This window comes from Mastigoproctus giganteus, chromosome 5 (assembly GCF_048544385.1).
Source record: "Mastigoproctus giganteus isolate SK-2022 chromosome 5, ASM4854438v1, whole genome shotgun sequence".
Taxonomy (NCBI): Eukaryota; Metazoa; Arthropoda; class Arachnida; order Uropygi; family Thelyphonidae; genus Mastigoproctus; species Mastigoproctus giganteus.
This window is the reverse complement of record NC_143579.1, coordinates 9,625,981-9,649,405: the sequence shown is the minus strand read 5'-3', so window position 1 is coordinate 9,649,405 and position 23,425 is coordinate 9,625,981. Positions and strand designations below refer to the sequence as shown.

The 23,425-nt window shown below is 36.9% G+C and overlaps 1 protein-coding gene across 5 annotated transcripts in view; it reads left to right on the top strand.

The window, feature by feature from the left end:
* Positions 1–23,425, top strand: part of ksr (kinase suppressor of ras) — a 341,876-nt gene that overhangs the window by 94,092 nt on the left and 224,359 nt on the right. For all 5 annotated transcript variants that reach the window (XM_090373903.1, XM_090373901.1, XM_090373904.1 and 2 more), the window contains exon 4: positions 13,037–13,535. In XM_090373903.1, coding sequence (XP_090230029.1) covers positions 13,037–13,535 — 499 coding nt within the window. The remainder of the gene's footprint in view (positions 1–13,036; positions 13,536–23,425) is intronic.

The window sequence follows — 23,425 nt, the reverse complement described above, 5'->3', positions numbered from 1 at the left end:
GTAGAGAAGACTTCAGTTATAGCTCAGCCATAGCATGGTTTTGTTAAGGGAAAGTCTTGTCTGACCAATTTGATTGGCTACTATGATGTGGTCAAAAAGGATCTGGATGCAGGGCATAACTTTGATATCATATATTTGGATCTTAGAAAGGCTTTTGATACTGTTGCACATGGAAGACTGCTGCACAAATTGGAGCAGTGTGCCATTGGAAGCAAATTGCTGCTATTGATAAAGGGATGGTTGAGTGTGAGAAGACAGAGTGGTAATCAATGGTCACTGCTTATCGTGGACTAATGTTATTAGTGGAGTCCCTCGGGGTTCATTGTTGTTTTCTGTATTTAATAATGATATTGATGATGGTATATCAAGCTTAATGTCCATTTGCAGATGATACGAAGGTTTTGCAGTGTTGTTAACGACACTAGTACGCTCCTGCAACAGGATCTAGAAAAGTTGAGCAGATGGGCTGAGAGGTGGCAAATGAAGTTTAACATTGACAAATGTAAAGTACTACATATGGGAAGCAGTAACCCCAGAGTAACATATTAACTCTGGTACTACACTGACAAGGTATAAGTTATGTTTGTGTCAGACGGCACCTGGGATTTCTCCCATCTCCGCGTGTGTTACGCTGTGACGAGGACAGTACACTGTCAAGCCAGAGACTTGAAAGTGTGTGTGTGGGCCGTGTCTGTGCAGTGTGATATGTTGTGCCCATTGTTTATCCGGCTTATTGGTTGCCAGGCCCCTAGTGGGGCCCGACGTTGCCCATACTCTGCCATGCGGAGGCTAGCCGGGTGTATCCAGTATCACAACAAATTGCTCTGGCAGCTCCTGCCACCTAGTTTCCTGGGATTTCAGTGGCTAGGACCTATTTAAAAAAAAAAAAAAAAAAATTCCGTTTGATATTAATACTTAATGGGATTGCTGTTAGGAAATCGCTGGTTGGGGTTGAACGCTAAAGATGTGTTAAAGGCCAAATAGGTCGGGCAAAATTTTGATATTATTAAATTCAGACATGTGAGGCTATACGCTAGATAAAAGCTAATAGTGTTAGTTGTCTTAGAGATTTACAGGAAACCGGTAGAATTGAGACATTGATTAGAATTTGGCGGCATTGTTAAGGGTGTACTCGGTCGATTTAGTGAGAGAGGGAGGGAGACCGAAGACTGGGCGGAAAACAGATAGAAGAATAGGGACGATAGAGTAGGCATCCCTAAAGAGGTCAGTGGAGACGAGTCCACCAGGCGAAGTATGGGGGGGGGGTAGGTAGGCTGGGAGGAGAGGAGACAGAGATCTGTCCCCTGTCTGGGGAAGGGGTTTTAAAGGGAACCAGTTTAGAGTACCCACTTCGGATCGCCAATGGCGCGTTGGTAGCAAAGCCGCAGAATGTCTTTGTCTGCGGCTTTGCTACCAATGCCGCAGAATGTCTTTGTCTGTGTCATGTCAAAGGAGTGTCGAATCTTGTATGAAGGTTAAGTTGCTTATCCTGCTCCGGGGGTGGAATATGTTAGTTGGCAGTGGGGAACCCACCAGGCAAGGGGGTGGGAGAGACACACATTTACTTCATTCATAATCTGCATTCTCGCTCTATTTGCATTTTATTTTATTTATTTATTTATTTATTTTTAAATAATTTTTTCTTATTTTATAATTTTTTTCCAAGTTTTTTTTATATATATATATTTTTATTTTTTCACTCAACTCATTCATCTTTTTCTCACACACCAGGAGGGGATGCAATGATGTGTAGTGTAAATTTAAATACTAATTAAAACTATGGTTAGTGTGTACTTAACTGTAGCATTTATGGTTTGTGTTCTTTTTCTCACACTTACACTTTTATTCATTCTTCTAGCTCTCATCTCATTTATTCGACTCTTACTTTCTGCACTGCACTCTCTGGACACCTCAACTTACTGTTATTCTTCAGTTGTGGTGCAGGCCTAACCGCAAGTTTTTTTTTTTTTTTTTTTTTTAACAGGCCAGGTGAGAATGCAATGATAGTGTTGATGTGGTTAGTAAATGTTTGTTGGTACAGTATATATAAAGTAATGTAAGTTATTTTTAACTTTGTATTCTTTCGGCCAATTACATTTGCTCTTCCACTCATTCCCATTCACTTTCTCTTTCCGTCATACTAGGTCACTCTTTCTTTCACCAAAACTGCCATTTATTCCCTTTTACCATAATTCCTAGTTCACTCAGTTCCCAGCCTATTCATTCTCATTCATTCATTCTACATTGCATCCCTTTGCTACTAGCCTACTGATATTTTTCAGCTAATCTGCTCCCCTGGCTGCCTGTACATCTCTCTCTCCCCTATGTGGTTACTTATTTGGCATGGGGCCCCAGGTTCTTACACATGACAGGGTAGTCCTGGGAAGATTTGTCATGTCAGGTTTCTGTCAGGGTGCAGAATACTGCTATCCTGACAGTTTTTAAGTCGTCTGGTCGTGGTGGGAAACTTGGGCAATTTTACTATTGATTATTGTTTAATTGCTGGGGGGGCTGAATTGCCATTCTTTGCATTGCTCTGTGCATTTCGAATACTTTCTGTGTGAAAGATGTAAAAGCTTTATAGTTTTGCTCTTCTATGATGAACAGATGTTCTTCTCCCCTGGGAAGGGGACCAATCTGTGCTATTAGCTCTGTTCTGGGGATGTCATATATTATACATTCATATAGAATGTGTGCCCAGTCTTCACTTTCGCCACAAGTGCAGTTTGGGTCATCGGTCAGGCCTAAGGAGGTTAGTTTTGCCTTTAGGGAGCCGTGACCTGTCAATATAAATGTTGTAAAAAGTCCACGGGCATACCACTTAGGTGGCTTTGGGCTAACCTTTGACACCCGTGGCAGAAACCGTTTGGTAACCAGATCACTGGTTTCCTGCTCCCAGTTTGTTTGCCCTAGCTCGTGGAGCTTTGTGGCTATTCTTTTTCTTTCATCATTGAAGGTGTTGGCTGTGTCAAGGGCTATCCCCAGAAATTCTGTGGGTCATCATCACCATCAGCCATTTTCAATCCACTGCAGGATGAAGGCCTCTCCAGCAACTTTCCAGTTCCTTCTGTTTTGAGCACTGGCCATCCATTTACTACCCAAAAACTCATGAATTTCATCTATTCATCTCTGCCTTTGTCTTCCAGCTCCTCTTGGGTACCATTCTGTTATTTTCTTAGTCCATCTGTCATCATGTCTTCGAGCTATGTGTCCTGCCCAAGACCATTTTAGTTCTTTAGTTTTGATAAGAATGTCCTTTACTTGAATTTGCTGCCTAATCCATGTGTTTCTTTTCTTATCTAACAGTCTGATTCCCAATATAATTCGTTCCATTCTTCGCTGTGTAGTTCTCAGGTTCTCTTCCATTCTTTGGGCGAGTGCCCAAGTTTCACTTCCATAAGTCATGGTGGGGAGTATTTTACGTTTCAGACAAACTGGGATATTGCTCTTCAGTATGTGACTATATTTCCTGAATGCTATCCATCCAAAATTTATTCTTCTCTTGACTTCCAGCCATTTATCATTATTACAGCTAATAACTTGTCCCAGATAAGTATATGACTCCACCTTTTCAATTACTGCTCCTTCAATCATTATTTCCCTTTCCGTGGCATACTTGTTCATCATTACTTTTGTAGTAGTAGTAGTAGTAGTTTTATTCATATTCATCTTTAGTTCAAAATTCTTACTAACTGTGCATAACTGATTAAGATTTTCCTTTAATTCTTTGGGATTGCGGCTTATGACCACAATGTCATCTGCAAATCATAAATGGTTTAGGTACACTCCGTTCACATTGACTCCTTTCTGCGACCAGTCTTATCTTCTGAAAGCTTCCTCAAGGGTAGCAGTAAACACCTTCGGAGATATTGTGTCTCCTTGTCGAACTCCTTTCTCGATTTTAAATTTCCTACTGTCTTTGTCTAGTCTAATAAAGGAGGTAGCACTCTCATATATTTTCTTCAAAATCATAATATATGGGGTATCTATGCCTTGTCTTTCCAGTGTCCAAAACATTGCCTTATGCTGTATGGAGTCAAATGCCAGGCATAATGGTGTTTTATATTCATTTGCTTTCTCCATTAGCTATGATATTACGTGAAGGTGATCTATAGTTGAGAATCCTGTCCTAAAGCCAGCTTACTCTTTCGGTTGATTCTTATCAAGTATTCTTTCTAATCTGTTAGTAATGACCCTTGTGAACAACTTGTAGATGTGGGATAACAAGCTAATTGGTCTATAATTTCCAGTTTCTGATTTATCTCCTTTCTTATGCAGCAAAACTATGATTGCATTATTCCTCTGCTCAGGCGGCACACCTTTTCTAATGCACTTTGTGAAGACCTTGCCAGTTTTTTTGTTGTCTCATCCCCCCAATTTTAACAACTCTTCAGTAACTTCATCTTCCCCTGGGGCTTTCCGATTCCTCATTTTTTTTCAATGCATGTTCTACCTCATCAAGAAGAATATCGGGTATGTCGTATGTGTTGCTACTTTGCAATCCATCTTCCCCACTGCTGGTATCATTCCCTCGCTCCTTGTATAATTCTCTATAGTAGTCTTCTGCTATTTGAATTATGCCTTCTCTGCTGTTTATAAGTACACCATCGCTATTCTTCAGTTTCAGTATCATTTGTCTTTCTGTATTACTGCTCATGGCTGCCGATTTAAATCCTTTGTTTTCCCTTGATGCTTGTTCTACTTTTCTTGTGTTAAATCTTCTTATGTCCTCTCTGAGTCTCTTTCTAATGGCTTTGCATAACTCAGTATACTCAATTTTCTCCCTGTCAGTGTTTTTCTTGCTCTTCATTTGTCGTCTTTGGTTCATCATGACAAGTGTTTCTTGACTAATTTTTTCTTCTTTGGATTTCTGTTTCCCTATAGGTTTCTTGGGCTTTATCACTTTCAGAAAGTTGTAATATTCCTCGTTGATATCTTGGTCCTGAGCAGTCTGCAGAAGCTCAAACTTGTTCTTAAGTTCCAGTACATACTGCTTTTTCTCCTCCTCTGTTATCTCAAAGACCTTTGTATTATTTCCTCGAGTCAGTTTTTTCCTTTCCTTTCCTACATCTATATCAAGTGTACATCTTACCATTCTGTAATCACTTCCAACATTTACCTTATTCAGGACGGTAACATCATTCACAATATATCTTCTGTTAGTGAGGATGAAGTCGATTTCATTAGTTGTTAATCCATTTGGACTCTTCCATGTCCACTTTCTGTTCACCCTTTTCTTGAAAAAAAGTGTTCATTACTGACAGTCCTTGAGATTCTGCAAATTCCACAAGTCTTTCACCTCTTTTATTTCTTTCACCAATTCCAAAATTTCCTAGAGTTCCTCTTTCTGCGCTGTTTTGCCTTTTTCCAACCTTAGCATTGAAGTCCCCCATAATAATAGTGTAGTGGGTTTTCTGCTCATCTAGAAGACTCTCAATTTCAGTGTACATTTCTTCAACCTCTTCATCATCATGGCTTGATGTTGGTGCATAAATGATTATAATCTTTAGCTTGTACCTCTTAGAAATCTTGAATATTAGTCTTGACACCCTTGGTGATGTACTTTTGAATTCCAAAATGTTGTTTTTAAAATCTTTATGGACCAGAAACCCAACTCCACCTTCACTCCTTTCACTGTTTCCATTGGTGTACAGCAGATTTCCACTTGATAAACTTATAAGTGAGTCATTTCTTCTTCTTGTTTCAGCCAAACCGATGATATTCCAATTCACATTTTCTAATTCCTTTTCCAGCTCTAATATCCTGTCTTCACCGATGAGTGATCGTACGTTATAACAGGCCAAGTTCAATTTCCGTGCATGGCAGCCTGGTCGTACCCAGAGATCCTTAGCACCCTCTGCTTCCACTCTGATCCTCTCGCTGCCGTAAGAGGGAGAGTGAAAGCTGCTGGGGACTGAGGGCCATTTGTATTGTTGTGCTCTCATTGCTGGAGGGTTTGGTCTTTTCCTCTTCACGCTGACCAGGCGTCTTGAAGAGGAAATTTGGTAAGGTATACATAAATGATATGGGAAGATTTGAAATGTGCATAGAATGCAACGTTATAACAGGCCAAGTTCAGTTTCCGTTCATGGCAGCCGCATACCCATTCTGTGGGTATGCCATTTTTAAATCTAAATATAAGCCTCTTTTGGCTACTTCCGGCCAGCAACTGTAGTGCAAGTGTGCTTACTGTGAGACATGCTCTGGTAATAGTGAGTAGTATTGTCCTTTGTATTGATTCTAATTTATTCCTATTTCTTACTATGGCCGAGCGGATGAACCACGCACTGGTTCCATAGGCGATAACAGGTAGGAACATTGCACGGTATATGATTGCCAGGGTCTTTCTTTTGAGTCCCCAGTCTGCTCGACTGATCCTGGCAATCATACCTGCATAATTTTTCACTTTTTTCGCCAAGTAGGTCAAATGGGGGTAAAAAGTTAATTTTGAATCAAAGACCACTCCAAGATATTTTAGTGCTGTTACCATTTTTATTAATGGTTGTGTTAATTTTGATTTGTGGACGTCTTCTTATGTCCAAATTGCCTTTTAGAAGTATTTGTTTGGTTTTTTCAGGCAATATTTTGAGCATGTGTATATGTGCCCACTCCTGCAGCTGCAAGAGGATGGCATTTGATCTTTGTTCTACAACCACTCGTGAGTTATCTTTTACAAGGAAAATCATGTCATCTGCAAAGGCCAGGCTTTCCACGGGGCACAGATCCACGGGGCACAGATCCAAGGACAGAAATTCGTCCAGAACAATGTTCCAAAAGAAAGGGCCAAGGATTGAACCCTGCAGGCAGCCTTTATTCACAGGGCATGCCAATTCCTGGAACCTTGTGCGTACTGAGACACTTCTGTCTGTAAGGTAGCTGTTTATTACCTTATAGAGGTTTTGTGGGGCATTTGCCTGGCCAAGTCTCCTAAGGACACTAGGCCACCAGAGTGAGTCAAATGCCCTAGCAAAGTCAATGGAGATTGCCAGCATATATTTCTCCTCTGTGTTTTTAACTGTAGTCAAGTAGGTGGTGCATGGCATCCTCCATAGAATTGCCCTGCTTAAAACCATACTGATTGTTGGAATTCAAACCTGCTTCTCTGTAATATTGAGCTAATCTGCTATATATTAGTCTTTCATATATTTTCCTTAGTACAGGGAGTAGGGCTATTGGTCTGTATGATTTGGGATCAGTAGGGAGTTTTTCAGGGTTTTTGAGGATTAATCTTAGCACAGCTTGTTTCCATATTTTTGGGAATATACCTTCTGTCATACAGTTATTATGTAGTACTATTAATTTATGTGGTGCTATTTCTGCTAATTTTTTGATAATCTCAACCTCTAAGAGGTCAAAACCTGGGCATTTTATTGTTTTTGGTTTAAGATAGTGCTATTTCTAAGTCTTGTATAGTGAACAGAGGTTCAATATTAGTGTTGAAAACACTGAATTCCATATTCAGTGTTTTCTTTTATAATGTCAAGCTGGGTGGGGGAATGATTTCCAGTTTCAGTCTGAATGCTGTCTAGGATGTCATCTATACATCCACCCAACACAGGGTTGGGGTTCCATCTGGTTTGACAGTAGTTTCTAAGACATCTCCTCTTGGCAGCTTGTTGGTCACTATTCTGTAGACAACTCCCCAAGGGTTATTGTTGCCAGTAGTTCCCACCAAGTGCCTCCAGCATTCCGTTTTCTTGTCTCTTGTGAGGGCTGTATACTGATTCCTGAGAGTTCTATAAGAATCTCTCAGTACATCCACCTCATTTTGTGGCCAAGATGTTCTGGCTCTTTGAAAATGTCTCCTCACCTGATATACCCTACTTCTGAGTATAGTCAGTTTGGGGCACCACCACCAGTGAACTGTCTGCTTCCTCGGTTTTTTCCGTGGGATCGACAGGGTTGCTGTTTTTGTTAAAATGTTTGTTATAGTCATTGCTTGCTTGCTTGTCCGGGCTACAGTTGCCTGATCTAGACCACTCATTTTCCTGTTTTTGCAGCTCAGCTGCTGTATGTTCTGCAAAAATCTGCCAGTTTGCCTTTTTAAGGTTATACCTTTTGATATCCAACAAGAGTGTTGGGTTGTTTGTAATTGCCTGTTTAGTTTGAAGGAAATGGCTCTGTGATCTGATATGGTCCAGGCTGACTGGACACACCAGTCTGTGATTTTATAAGCTATTGAATTGGTGGCAAGAGTAACATCAATGTCACTCTCCCACATGGTACTGCTAAAAGTTGAGAGGTTATTTGGCTGGTTTAGCACTTGAAAAGGTGAGGTGGCTATGTAGTCTGAAAGTATCTGGCCATTGTGTGTGCCTACTCTGTCTTGTGTACAGCTATGCCATAAGGCTGACCGGCAGTTGACATCAGCACACACTATGATATTTGCAGTATGTAGCAAGTTTGTGACTACTTGTAGGTATTCAATAGTTGGATTTATATATTCACCTGGTCTGGAATATAGTGAGATAATGTAAAACTGTCCTACAGCACTGATGATATGGGCACAGGGAGCAGAGGTGACCCATCTTTGTGACTAAGTTCAGTATTTTTAACTACTATTGCTGTAGAAGGGACACAGGTGTATTCTGTACACCTGTATAGAATACAGGTGTATTCTATTATTTTATAGCCTCTTGGGTATCCCTCAACCCTACCCATATGTGTGTAGGGTTCCTGGAGTACCAAGATATCTATATTATTTTCTTCCAATTTGAGTTTGATCTGATCTACAGTGGCTCTTGCTCTTTGAGCATTCAATTAGACAAGATTTAGAGCCCTAGTCACATTCACGTTTTCAATCTGGCCCATAGTTGGTCCTAGATTGAATAAGTTTTGCCATTCTTTTATAACTGGGGCATTTATCATCCCTGATACTATGTGTATAGTCAGTCAGCCTTGCAGGTAGCACATTTTGGCTGCTGAGACTTATTTTTGCAATTTTTGTAATCATGGCCAGTTACTGCACAGTGACCACAAACAGGTTCTTTCTGACTGCAGTCTCTGGCAATGTGACCATATTTATGGCAGTTAAAGCAACTTTGGATAGGGAAGTGTTCTCTAAATCTATGACTGGTCCAGCCAGCATAGATTCTCTGTTGTCCCTGCAATACCTTCCAAATTTTTGGTGTAATTTCTGTAATTATGTTGAGTTGTCTGTTCCTTTTGTTTTTTGTTGCTCTTTTCAGCAGGAATTCAGCAGCAAATTCATCTATTGTCATTTCATTGTTAAAGTTTTTGAAGTAGATATCCATCATGAATTCTTTTTCTATTACTGACACAAGTACATCAAAGATTATAATATTAGGATTTTTCCCTTTTGGTTTTTCAGGGAGCAAGCTCAGTTTTTCCATCTCGGGATGGTTTTCTATTTTTCTTAGATCTTCTTTGCTTGCTACCTTGATCAGGACTCCATTATTCCTGATTTTCCGTATGTTGTTTATCTTTATTTCTCTCAGATGAGGCCTCAGCCTTGTTGCCACTGTGTCCTTAACTGCCTGACTGGTTTTATGATGAGTCACTTTTTTGCTTTCAGAATAATAATGTTGCTTTCCTTATTTATATTAGGTTGCTTAGTAGCTATTTGTTTTGCTTTAGTTATGTCCTGTTTGCCATTAACCTTTGCACATTGGGCATAGGTGAATGTGTTCATTGTTTTAAAGTTGTTCTTCTCCTCAGTTATAACCTCTAATTTTGATTTTAACACTTGGTTCTCTGTGTTTAATTCAATCAGGCGTTGCTCAAGCAGTGACCAACAGTTCACTATCTGCAGCCTAATTGCAGAAGTAATCCTGCTAGTTTGCTTGTGCATATATTCTTCTAGATACACTCTGGTTTCCTTTGCCTGTTTGATAGGGTCAGTCAAATTTGTTAGGTAGTCTAGTTTTAGTTCTTCTTCTGTCTTTTGTTGCATCTCTGGAATTTCTATAGTTTCTTGATTTTTTTCCTTTCCTGCCCTTCTTAATACTGAGGAGGCCAGCTAACCAGTTCATTACCATTTTCCTCATTAACAGGGGCTTTCTCCCTGAGCACTCTAGCTTCATTTTCAGAGGAGTCTTTTAAGTCATTGACCGGAATTTTGTCATTATTTGATTTTTCAACCATAATTTCTGCATTAAATTCACTTTCGTATAAATAAGTCAATTTCTGACATTTTAAGTAGTGGTTTGAGGTACTTATTTCCAGTGTAGGCCCACTAGAAATCAGAAATCGCGATTTTCCAGTTTTGGCAGGAAACGCCTGTAGACAAAGAGAACTATCTTATAAACTAAGTATAAGTTAATTCTGTCAGTAGTATTATATTTTCCATACAAGATAACCTTATCACAAGCAGTTTGAAGTATAATATATTCAGATTTTTGGACTTTTGAAATGTACTCAAATCAGTGGCTATGCCAGTGGGCTCACTACCGCTGAAGTTGTAGCGATCGCGCTGAACAAAAACACTCTCAAAAGAGCAAAAATAGGCAAATACAATCACAAAAACTATTCTTGCCCGACTTAATTTACTTACAGTCATCTGTGATACTTTACAAACCTGAAAAATCCATGTTGTAATACTTGCCTAAATCGAAGATCGCGCAATATCGTCGTCTGCCGTTTACATCAAGTGGAGCTTCGTGCAGATGCGTCCGTACACTTCCGCGACCACAGCGAACAATCGGTACTACACTGACAGTGGTAGAGAATGAAAAGGACCTGGTGGTAATTGTGCAGTCAGAGATGAAGTTTTTTGAGCAGTGCAGATGGTCTGCAAGAGTAGTTCATGGTGTTTTATCAATGGTATACAGGAATTTTTCTAACAGGGTTAAGACGGTGATTATCCCCTTGTATAAGGCAATGGTCAGGTCACCTCATTTTAAGAAGGATGTAGAGCTGTGGGAATGAGTACAGAGAAGGGCAACAAGATTAGTGAATGGAACAAAGGGTTGCTTTTATGAAGAAAGGCTTAAGTTTTGCAAATTACAGTGTCTGGAGACTAGGCACCTGCGAGGTGATGTGATTGAGGTGTATAAAGCCTAGAATGTTTTGAGTATGCTCAATGCTAATGGGATTCTTCTTCCTGCTCAGAATAATCACCTGAGAGGGCATAAATTCAAATTGAGGAAAGACAGATGTAGGATAGATGTGCTGAAGTTTGCCTTTATCCAGCAGGTAGTTGGTTGGTAGAACAGACTTCCTTCTTTTGTTGTGGAAGTTGATAGCCTAAATAAATTTAAGGCTGGGCTGGACAGGTATTTGGAACAAACGGAGGAATGAAATGGGAAATTTTTTTTTTTTTTTTTTTTTTTTTGGCTGGTGCTACATAAGCTTTCTTTCTTGCATCATGTGCCTATGCTAATTATATTGAATCATCATCAGACCCTGATGTGCTTCCTTATTATGAACATTCTAGAGAATTTCGATCTACAATAATAAGGAAGCAGCACCAAGGTGTAAGGCAACTGAACCTTGATGATATCTTCAAGAACACTTCATCAACTGGACCTGTTTCACCAGAATCCTCTACCAGCAAGGAATTAATAATTCTTCCTCCATATGACAGTTGTTTCTGACTCTGAAAATTGTGATTCTTTCAATTAAGTTAATATTAAAAATGAAATTATGTATTTTTTTTAATGTTTTTTGTCTTTTTTATTCAGTGGAGTTTAAGAATTTTAAAGTATTTTTTCAATCTAAAATGGATTTAAAGTAAAAAACTAATGTTCACATTGAAAACGACTTTGGTTGAGCTTTAAGAAAATAAAAAAAAGTGGAAAGTGTTGGAAATACTCCATTAGTTACATTGTATAGTTTTTGACATGTTTAATTAAAATAAAGTTTGGTTCCTGTCGTAAATTTATTTTTATATTTTTAACAGATGTTTTAGTATAAATTACTCGGTGTACATTATAATAATGTTTTATTCCTACTTATATATTATAATAACATTTTGATACATCCTGTACATTGTAAGCTTGTTATTAATACAGTATATGTTTTAAAATACATTCAATTTAATGGACTTTCGGCAATAGCGGACACCACCCCTTCCCCCAGTTAGTCCATTAAATCGAGGGCCTATTGTATTCAGTAAGAGTAGATACTATTTTTTTATTGTACAGAATTTATTCTTATATCTTGTGTGTACCATAATGCTCCCAAATTAGTTGTAATTCCTAATGATATTATTATTGTATAAGGCACTAGAATTAAAACATTTTTATTTTGATCCTGTGCAATCATGATTCATATCACTCTTTATTAAATGTTTTAGGAATAAGATATACAGAATAGTTTAGGGGTAAAGCCTCAGATTATGTTATGTAGGGAGTTAACTAGTGTACAAGTTAATTCAATTGCATCATTTCTGTATATAGCCAACTACTTAAGTAGTTATAAATTGGCATCATTAAGTATATCCTATGGTGAAGCATTACTTATTCGAATTAGTGCAATGTCATGGTAACTCTTGAAGGTATTCACAATATGAGATATACTTAATGATGCCAGTTTATAACTACTTAAGTAGTTGGCTGTGTACAGAAATGATGCAATTGCACTAACTTGTATGCTAGAAATAAGATATTTAACTGAGAGGAATAAGATAAATTGTGTGCACGTGTGTGTTTTAAAGGGTTCCCCCCCCCCTCTCTCTCTCTCTCTCTCTCTCTCTCTCTCTCTCTCTCTCTCTCTCTCTCTCTCTCTCTCTCTCTCACTCACTACAAGTATTTTGGGAACCTCTTACGTATTTACTACAAAATATGAAATATCCAATACTGAAATGTCCCACTATGGTAGGCCTATCAGTACTGCTTAAATGGGTGTTCATTATACATGAACTATATGAAAAAATCTTTTTACCAAAAAAATCAGGTATCACATTATACATTGGAGTAGGCTCATATATATATATATATATATATGTGGTAATTGATCCCCAAGTATGTTGTTGGTGCGTGCGTGTACGTGTACATATGTACGTACGTAAAGCATATGCACCTCTTGAAAAAAATTTCCTTTTTGTAGTTTATTTATTTTTTATATTTTTCCATAGATCGTCAGATTCGAGGCGAAATGTCTACTGCTGCAGATCTAGATTTGCATTGGGATTCATGGGATAGAAATTCTGGAGTAGGAACTTCCCCCCGTACTCATCATCAGCGGCGAGCTGCTCGTTCATCTGTGCCTTCAGAAGAGCTTCTGAAGAGTACACCTACTCCACAGTCTCCTCCTTCTGGATTAGGCGTAGGTACTCATGTTTATTCAGGACAGATGTCATCTTCTGTTACTTCTGTCCAGCATGGGCCTTGGTCTCCCACACCTGTTTCATCTCTTTCTCCAGTCATCCCATCAGCTCGGGAACATCGCTACACTCCACCTCCTACACCACCTATTTTAGGAAAGAAAGGCGAAAAAAAATTTCCAACAACTCCACCTCCTAGTAAGAAACACCAGACAACTTTGCTTCCTGATGTTTTCCCTCTAACTAAAAGTAAATCTCATGAAGAGCATCTAGCTAATAAAGTAGAACATTTGGATTTCAGTACAACCAGGTGATGATTGCTTTAGTTAGTTTTTATTCTAGTGTATTTTGTCCTATTAAAATTTATATAATCATTGTCTCCATTGTGAATGATCTATTTGTAGGTTGCAGAATTCAATTTTTAATATTTATCACATATTTACATTATACAGTATGACCAAAAGCTAAGTCAACCAGTGTTAATCATTTCATGTTGAACAAACTTTTTTTAACATGAAACAATTAACAGTTCCTGTTTGATTAACTTTCTCTTCAAAAATGGTTAAGAAACGTCAATCAGGATTTCTAAATTAGGTACATTCTAACCAAGAACCAAATTATTAACTTCAATAACCGGCCTGTTTCTTTAATGGTTGCATAAGTCGTAGCAACTATTTATGTAATATATGTTTATATATAACATAAATGTAAATAAATTGTTATATAAATTAGGACACTTTGCTGCATACACTGAAGGTTTACGTGATTAACTGGAATTAAGCTTATAATACATAACTAATTAAATAAACTAACAGATTTCCTCTCAGACAGTTTAGTTGGTGTGCTACTTCTTATTCATTTGGAGAGCTCTAAGTTCAAATTCTGTAACACTGGAAAATAAAACCAAAAGTTATGAAAAAAATTTGTTTCCAAAAGTCTGGTTAAAATAGGTCATATACTTTTTTACTCTGATTTTACTTTTAAAACTAGAACCAAAATCATCAGTTCTCAGTCTGCTCTTTGAACACCTGCAAACCTATACTCCAGTGTAAACCATTTTGTTTAAGATATCAGGTTGTGTTATGTTCGTGGGCTGTAAATGACATTGCTATCTTGGGAAGTGGAAGAAGTATAGCAAGAGTACTTATGGAAAAAATAATGCTCTGTTCTCTTGCAATCGAAGGTTATTTCTAAATAATGATTGCACAAATGACTGGAATGGTCTTTGCTGATGTTTTGTGTGTGTTTTGTATGTTTATAGGTGGGTGTTCTGCAGCTTGCACTTTACTGTAGACTATGTAACTCAGGAGCTCTTTGTGTGGTGCCCTGGATGCTAAGTGTATCTGATGACTAAGCATTTTCTTACAGCTTTACTGGAGCTCTTCATATGAGAAGCCTTCTATGTCACAGTGTGGTTCTGCAGACACACTTTGCATGCATGTGTGTGTGTCCAGGCAATTTCCACATGCTTTCATAAAGCTTCTCAAAAGAAGTAATTTTTCCTTATTTTTGAAGATCATTAATTTTATTTTCTTTATAAGCAGCATTTTATCTTAAAAGTAGCATTTCTCCTGCATTTTGTTGGTGGGCTGTCACCTGATTGTAAAGAGAGTATCTGGGGCTAAAAGGAATTTAAAATGGACTTCATTTTTTCCACCAGTAGAGAGCCGGCTTGCTCTAATCTAGATACTTCAAATGAAAAATATTGTGAAATTTCTCAGCCTGAAAGATTGAAAAAAGGACTTATTTTCACAGAAAGTCCATCCTTGTTCACAGTGCCCATTTTGTTCAAACAAAATTTTGAAGCATAGCAGGTTCTCCCAAAATAGATACATCACAACCACAGACATTCAAGAAATTATTAAAGCAAACAACCTTTGAAAACTGCTTAGTTGCAGTCACTTCTCACTGCCCTAAATACTTCTGTAGGAATTATAATAGAATGGGATTTGCTAAATATCTCAGAGGAGATTAGAAATAGAGATATACAAGTAAAATGAATTATGATCAAAAAACATGGTAACCTCATTCCGACACTGAGCATCCTAATTATTTTAATTCTCTTATTTTATTACAAAAGTTATAGTAGGTTATCTGTTTCTTTGAATTTGTCCTTACAGTCCAAGCCACATCAAATGCTAAAAATGCCAAAAATATGGCCGTCTGCAGGTTCTCGAGGTGACGCAGTCTGTCCTCTTTTTTGTTTAAATATATATTAATATAACTAAAAATTAATAGTAATAATAATGATAATAATTTAATAATAATGATCTGCACGCACTTCAAGGCTTAATAAAAATGGCACTCACCTCAATGATCTGTTATAGTTACGTGATTTGTGAAAGTTTTTTTCTGATTAAAAACTAAAATCAAAAGTTAAGAATTGTAGATTAAAACTAGAAATTAAAAAATTAAGCTCAGAGGAGGAAGAGGTGCATCACGTCATCCCCTAGTTGTCAATTATAAAACTGTGAACGTTATGATAAATTAAAATGGGAATAAGGCCAATAGTCCTGAATGATGGACTTTCGTTAAGATCATCTTGAGTTGGCACTAGAGAAGGTTGAACAGGGAATCAGCATAAACTTTAAGTACCTGATATGATTTGCAGAACATGTGGTATTTTAACGCATGCGAGATTCCAAATAGGGGAAAGGAAACCGGAAGTTTAGTGTTTAGGACGTCGAGGTTTGTATTAAGACAGCACCATTCTATTATGAGGGTTTCGTATTGAAGGAGCTTTTAGCTTGAATTTAATTTAGTAATGGTTAACAAGTTCTAATAAATAACGAGTTCTAAAATGCTGTCAACATTAAGTGATGTATGGCTGGTTAAAGTATTGTCTGAATGCTGTCAATGTTAAGTACATCACTTAACATTGACAGCATTTTAGAACTCGTTACTGTATTAATCAAAGCTAAACATTTCCAAGATCAGGTGTATGAACAAATATTCTGACTCCCTATGGGTCTCAGAATATCAGCGCCCCTATCGGAAATATGTCTGGCCACTGTAGAACATCAAACTCTCCTACCATTGCCAGCAGGTATTAAACTTTATATCACTTATGCCGATGATGTTCATAATTGGAGATAAAATTACCATTAACAATCTCCTTATCAAGTTTAATTCTATACACCCTAAATTAAAATATACCTTGGAATTGGAAACAAATAACACAATTAATTTCCTCAATTTAACCATATATAATTTGGGCAATAGACGGTACAAAAATCTACAGAAAAAAAAACAAACACAGGCAAATACCTACACTTTCATTCACATCACCCCCTCAGTATAAAAAAATCCGTTCTTTATTATCAGGTCTTTAATGCCTTAAAATACTGCTGTTCACAAAATGATTTGGCTTTTGAACTAAAACATCTCACAGAAAAATTTACAACTAGGAAATATATCCCATCAAATTAATTCAAAAAGCTATTTTAGCAGTCAAGGACAAATTTCATAACTAACAATTCCGTTATAAAAAAGCATAATATTTCAAATACTTGCATTATTCTCCCTTACCATTGTCAGATCGCCAGATGCCTACGTCGAGTTTTCGACAACACAGATATTTCCTTAATTTTCTCCACTTATAACAAATTAGGAACCCCCTTTAACAAATACAAGGAAACCCATGTACATGACACACGAAAGATATTAATAAGATAGTTTATTTAATCAAATGCCAGTCTGACTGCAACATGTGCTGCATCGGAAGCACTACCAACAAATTTGGATCATCCACTGCCGCAAATCACATTACTATCACATTAATAGTTTCTGGACACATCAAGGAAATATGGAGCTCTCTCAGCATGTGTATACTTACAATCATAACCCCCTCACTCGACGCTGCAATTACCATTACTAAATTAAATTCTGACTATAAGCTCCTTCAATAAGAAACCCTCATAATTGAATGATGCTGTCTTAATACTAACTTCGACGTCCTAAACACTAAACTTCCGGTTTCCTTTTCCCCTATTTGGAATCTCGCGTGCGTTAATACCATGTTTCAGCAAATCATTTCTGGTACTTAAAGTTTACGCCAATTCCCTGTTCAACCTTCTCTAGTGCCAACCGAAGATGATTTTAATGAAAGTCTGTCATTGAGACTATTGGCCTTATTCCCATTTTAATTTATCATAACTTTCACAGTTTTATAATTGACAACTAAGGGATGACGTGGTGCACCTCTTCTTCCTCTGAGCTTAATTTTTTAATTTCTAGTTTTAATCTACGATTCTTAACTTTTGATTTAGTTTTTAATCAGCAACTTTCCTATATCCCCTTTCACAAATCATGTAATTTATAACGGATCATTGAGGTGAGTGCCGTTTTTATTAAGCCTTGACTAAGTACGTGCTTTCTGTCATTCACTGTATTTTTGGCTCTTGCTACTTAAACTATGGTAACATATAACTCTGATAAATTGATTTAACAAATAAAAAAAAAAAAAAATTAACATATAAATTTATAGAGTGCCATGCATTAGATTTGAGAGTTCAATATTTTTTATATTGATTAATATAGTCAATTGGAAGAGGATATCCTTTCCATGTTAAATCAGTAAAAGTGAATACTGCTATTTACAGTATTCAGCGTGGATCTTGTAAAAACTATTATTAAGATAAGAATTAAACTAACCAAATGTTACACTAATAACTTTTCAAAATATTACGGTAATTAGACAGTTACCAAAAGTTTATCTGCTACTAAAGTTAAGAATTTAAACTTGCAAGATACTTAAAAGAATGTAACTCAGCAGAATTAGCTTTATAAAAGTTAAGGATTTAAATTTGCAAAATTTTGGAAATTCTGTTTAAAATAAATTAAACAAAAATTAATATACTAAAATCTTACAATCTAAATCACCTAAAGTGCTTCAGGACACAATTTCTCTGAAGCACTCGTGGGTTATTTTTGCAATCTGTGTAGTGTTATTGACTATAAAACCAAATTTCTTTTAGAAATCTCTATTGGCAGCTGTGGCATAGATGCTAAAAATATGAATATGAAAATCAGCCGTTGTGATGATGCAATTAATAATTTGAAAAAAAAAGTAATAGTAAAAGTAGTAAAAAGTAATAGTATAAGCCGTCCTCCCCACACCAGATGAAAAAGACATGAGTTCGAGTCCCATTGATTATGGGAAGAATTTGTGCATTTTTCACAACACGGCTGAGTTAGTCGGTCTGAAGCAAGGGTAGCATGGCTTCCCCTTCCCTGAAACTTTGGTTTTTTATCCAGCAAACAGAAAATCAGCTTCGGAATACATGCAATTTACAGACAATAAATGCGGAGCAATATGGCCTAGTCGCTGATGCTCCTAAAACCCATCTGCATCAACAACAATTAAGAAAATATCACTGCTCTGCATGGTGATGTTTTTTCATATTACTTTTTTTTGTAAACTAATAAGTTGTTTTTAACTTCGTTTTTTTATGCTTATTTCAGAAATTTTATTATTTTTTTTTCTATCATGTACCATTTCTTCACAAATTACTTAAGTTGATGTCATGAGTTGTATTATTGAATGTATTAAGTTAGGAATAAATTCTGTGGGAATTTGTAAACTAAATCTTCATGTGTTGGCCAGTCATTTGTTTGTTGACCTTGATAGCTCCATGCAGCAGTGTGAACTCAGTTTATTTTTGAGGTTATCATGTCAAATTTGTGCTTAAAATTGAGAGAATGTCTTCACGCAAGTGTTTGTTTGAATAATTTGAACTTATTTTGTTACACTTGTGGAAGTTATGTAGTCCTCAAGCAAAGACAAGATATTACAGAATTTGTAAAAAAAAATGTGTATTGTGCTTATTTTGGAGTGAAATTTGGTGACCAAGATAAACAGTGGGCTTACAGTTTCTCAAACCTGTGTTGAAGCATGCAAATTGTAGAACATAGTAAAAAGAAGGCTATGCCGTTTGCAATTCCCATGATTTTGTGGGAGCCTACAAGCCACTGTGATGTGTTAATTTTGCTTAGTTAATGTAGAGGGATACAATGCAAAGAGTAAGAAGGGCATTGTGTATCCTAATATTCCATTTGCCATTAGACCAGTCCCATATGGAGATAACCTGCTGATTACATACTCTCCACTTATTGGAGAATGTAGCAGCAGAGAGTGCTGAAAGTGAAGCTTCTGAAGATGAAACTGATGTGTACACACCTGAAGAAATTGAGTACAGCCCTGAACTGTTTTCACAGAACGAACCCAATGATCTGGTAAGAGATTTAAATTTATCAAAGGAGTCTACAGAACTCCTTAGGTCTAGACTGAAGTCAAAAAACTATCTAGCACATGGGACATTCTCCCCATGGTACAGACAAGAGAACGAGAACTAGTCCCCTACTTGTCTCAGGATGATTCTATGGTTTTTGCAGTAATATAAATGACTTAATAATGAACTATTTAGGAATTAGTTACAATCCTACACAGTGAAGGCTTTTTATTGACTCATCAAAGAGGAGTCTCAAAAGTGTTACTCCACAACAGAAATAAATATGGATCAATTCCAGTAACTCACTCTGTGCATTTGAAAGAAACATGTGAGAAGTTGTTGACAAATATTAAGTATGAAAAACATAGTTGGTCTGTGCTGACTTTAAAGTGATAGGCATGTTTACTTGGACAGCAATTTGGCTAAGTGGGACAGGGGCAAGGAGTCAGCATTGGGAAGTCAAGGTCTAGTAGCAAGGAGTAGTTTGTTGCCTAGATCAAAGAATGTAGTTCATAAACTACTGGTAGACTCCAAAACTGTCCTTCCTCCCTTGCATATCAAACTGGGTTTGAAGAAACAGTTTGTGAAAGCCTTACCTCTGGGAGGTCCCTTCCTCAACTACCTTTGTACTAAATTCCCATTGATCACCCAAGGGAATAAGCTAAAACAAGGTATTTTTGTTGGACCTCAAATTTGCAAGATGATGAGGGATAGATTTTGAGGGAACTATGAATAAAAGCAAAAAACAGTCATAGATTAGCTCCAGGTCTGTTGTTGAGGACTTCTTAGGAAACAACAAGGAACCAGATTACAGGAATTTAGTTGAAAATATGTTTGCAAACTTCAAGGAGTTGGGCTGGAACATGAGTGTCAAAGAACATTTTTTTTACACTCCTGCATCGACTAGTGCCCAGAAAATATAGAAAGTGTTAGTGAAGAACAGGGTGAGATATTTCACCAGGACATTAAAGACATGGAGATGTGATACTAAGGAAGGTGGGATGTCAACATGATGGCTGGCTATCTGGATGCTGAAAAAGGACTGTAAAGTAGAAGGATCTTCAAGAAAATCAAAGAAACAAAAATTTGACCCATTGTAGATCAGTTTTTAAAATGAGAGGTGTTTAGTGGACTTTTTACCATACTTCCCTTTTTAAGAGTGTTTTCAACATGTATTTAAATATAAAGTCTGGTAAAACTAGCATTTTGTTATAATTTCAGTGGACATATTCTGCCAAAATTAATAAAAATATATGAAAAATCAAAATTTCTTTTGTGGTTTTTGAAGAAACTGGATGTGATGGAAACAAACTGAATAATTTTTGAAATCATCATTAGAAAATGATTCAGAAACACCCTTTTCTAAGAAAACATTGCTGAATATTTTTTCAAAATTCAGAGTATTGTAACTGGGGAAAAAATAATTTACAAAACACTTTATAAATGGACACACTATCAATGTTTGAATTTTGGGGCCCATTTGCATGTGTATTTGTAATTAATGTTTTATATATTAGTGAAATAGAACGAAGAAATATAGAAAAGAGTAAGGAATTGAAAGAAATTATGGTATAAAAAAAACATAAAATATACAAATGTACAAATAAAAATAGGTGAGTATATTGTCCTGGTGTTGTTATCAAGAGATAAGACAGCCACCACAATTATACAAAAAGACACCAATATAGAATTTGTTTCTGACACAAAGTATGTGCTGTGAAATAAATATTAAAAACCGGATAATTTAGAAAGACTTTAATAAAATTAATGAAATTTAAATTTATGAGGTTAAGCCCAAATGCTGATAAATATGAGGAAGAACACATAATGCAGGTATATCATTCACGGTTGAATTAACAGAGGAACAAAAGAAAAATGTACGAACAAAATAGGAAAAGAACTCGCCTAACTGACTAAGCCAAGGCAAAACCAAAAAGGAGATGTAATGGAAATATCTAGAACATAAAAGACTAAGACAATGAAGACCTTGAGTGGTTAAAAAAGGCAGGGAGAGAAAAATATATATAAAAGGGGGAAAATGAGGAAGATAGATTGGTAGAAGGTAACGAGCACGGAAAAAATGCAGTAAATAATTACAAAATTGATAAAATAATTGCAAAATTATTTTATCGATTTTGCAATTATTTACCTCATTTTTTAACAGTCAGAAGACATTTTGTGTGTGTGTGTATACACACACACACACACACACTGGTGTTCAAAGAAAATGCATCACCCCTTAAAATTGTAATTGCCGTCTGAATAATGTAAGTATATGCCAATATTTCTTACAGATTGCATCAGATAAGATTGACACGTAGGTGATGACGTGATATTGCATCAGCTGTTACTTTCAGCTATATAAGCACGCTCTGCAAGAGTTGCAGTCATTCCTTACTTGTGTCAGGATGGCGAGTTACGTGCAGTTGACACCACGAATTAAGAGTGCTATTGTTGCTTTATGTGAGGAAGGATGTTTTTCCCGCCATATTGCTTATAGTGTGTCTTGTAATCAGTCGACAGCAATTTCCCAAACTCAAGAGTACTGGTTCTGCTAATAAGGAAAATAGGAACCAGATGCAAACGAGTCTACACCAAAACAGGACCGCATTTTGAAGCGCTTATGCCTTAAAAACCGTAAAGCTTCTTCGTCTGAGCTGAAAAGAGAATGGGAAGAACATACAGGAGTGGTAGCAAGTGCAGTAACAGTCAGAAGACACCTCTTCAAAAATGGACTTGTAGCCCATCATCCTAAGAAGAAGCCCCTCCTCACACAAAAAGTGAAAAAGGTGTAAGGATCATGTCCAATGGACCCCTGAGCAGTGGAAATCAGTTTTTTTCTTGGATGAGAAGAAATTCAACCTGTATGGCTCTGATGGGAGACAAATGATTTGCCGTAGACATTATGGTGAAGAATACCATCCAGACTGTATGGGGATGCATTTCGTATCATGGAGTAGGTCACCTGCAGTTTATGAAAGGTTCCATACATACCAATGGATACCTGGCTATATTGGAAGGCAAATTGCTGCCAACCATTAGAGACTGTTTCAACCTGCCAAGTAACTGCATCTTTCAGGACAACTTTGCTCCTTGTCATTGGGCAAAAAGTGTAAGTAGGCACTTCTGTAGTTACTTTAGCTTCATTTCTGCATTAGAGGTTTGACAGTAGTGTGTTTACATTTGTTATAGATTAAAAAATGGTTGGAAGAACGGTCCGTTACAACTCTTAGCTGGCCATGGAACAGCCCGGACCTGAATCCTATAGAGAACTGTTGGCATTGTATGGAATCTGCAGTTGCCAGAAAGAAACCAAAGACCCTTTGTGTGAACTTCAGAAGCCATAATTTGTGTTTCAAAACAAGAACTATCAATTGATTATCTTCAGAAATTGATCTTGTTAATGCCTCGACGGTTTGCTGCTGTCATTAGGACCAGAGGCAGTTCAACTGAATATTAGTTTGCACCTGGTGAACTTTCCATTTTGTTTTCCATTTAAAATGATAAACTTAAGCAAATTGAGGGCTTTTGATAACACATCAGCCACAATTTTTGTGTTTACCAAAACTTGTATAAAGGTTGCAAATGCTCATTTTGGAATATTTTGAGAGCACCTATCAAATATTATTTAGCTTTGATATATTACTAAGGTAACATACCATTGCGAAAAATAGTTAGAAATGTGAATTCTTAGGTGATGCACTTTCTTTGAACACCGGCGTGTGTGTGTGTATTTTTTTTTTTTTTTTTACAAGCAGTGATGATTTTTTGAAGAGGTGGCACTTGTTGAGTTCCATTTCTTTGGTTTTTTACTTTAATGGGAAGTGGCAGCATTCATGCTTTGGTTGTGGGATATATTGAACATGTCTGTTGGTAGGGAATAGGTGTAGGATTTTCTACTTTTGGGACTCATACCAAAAGAGGCCTCCGTAGCTGAGTGATCAGGAATGGGAGTGCAGTAGCACACACT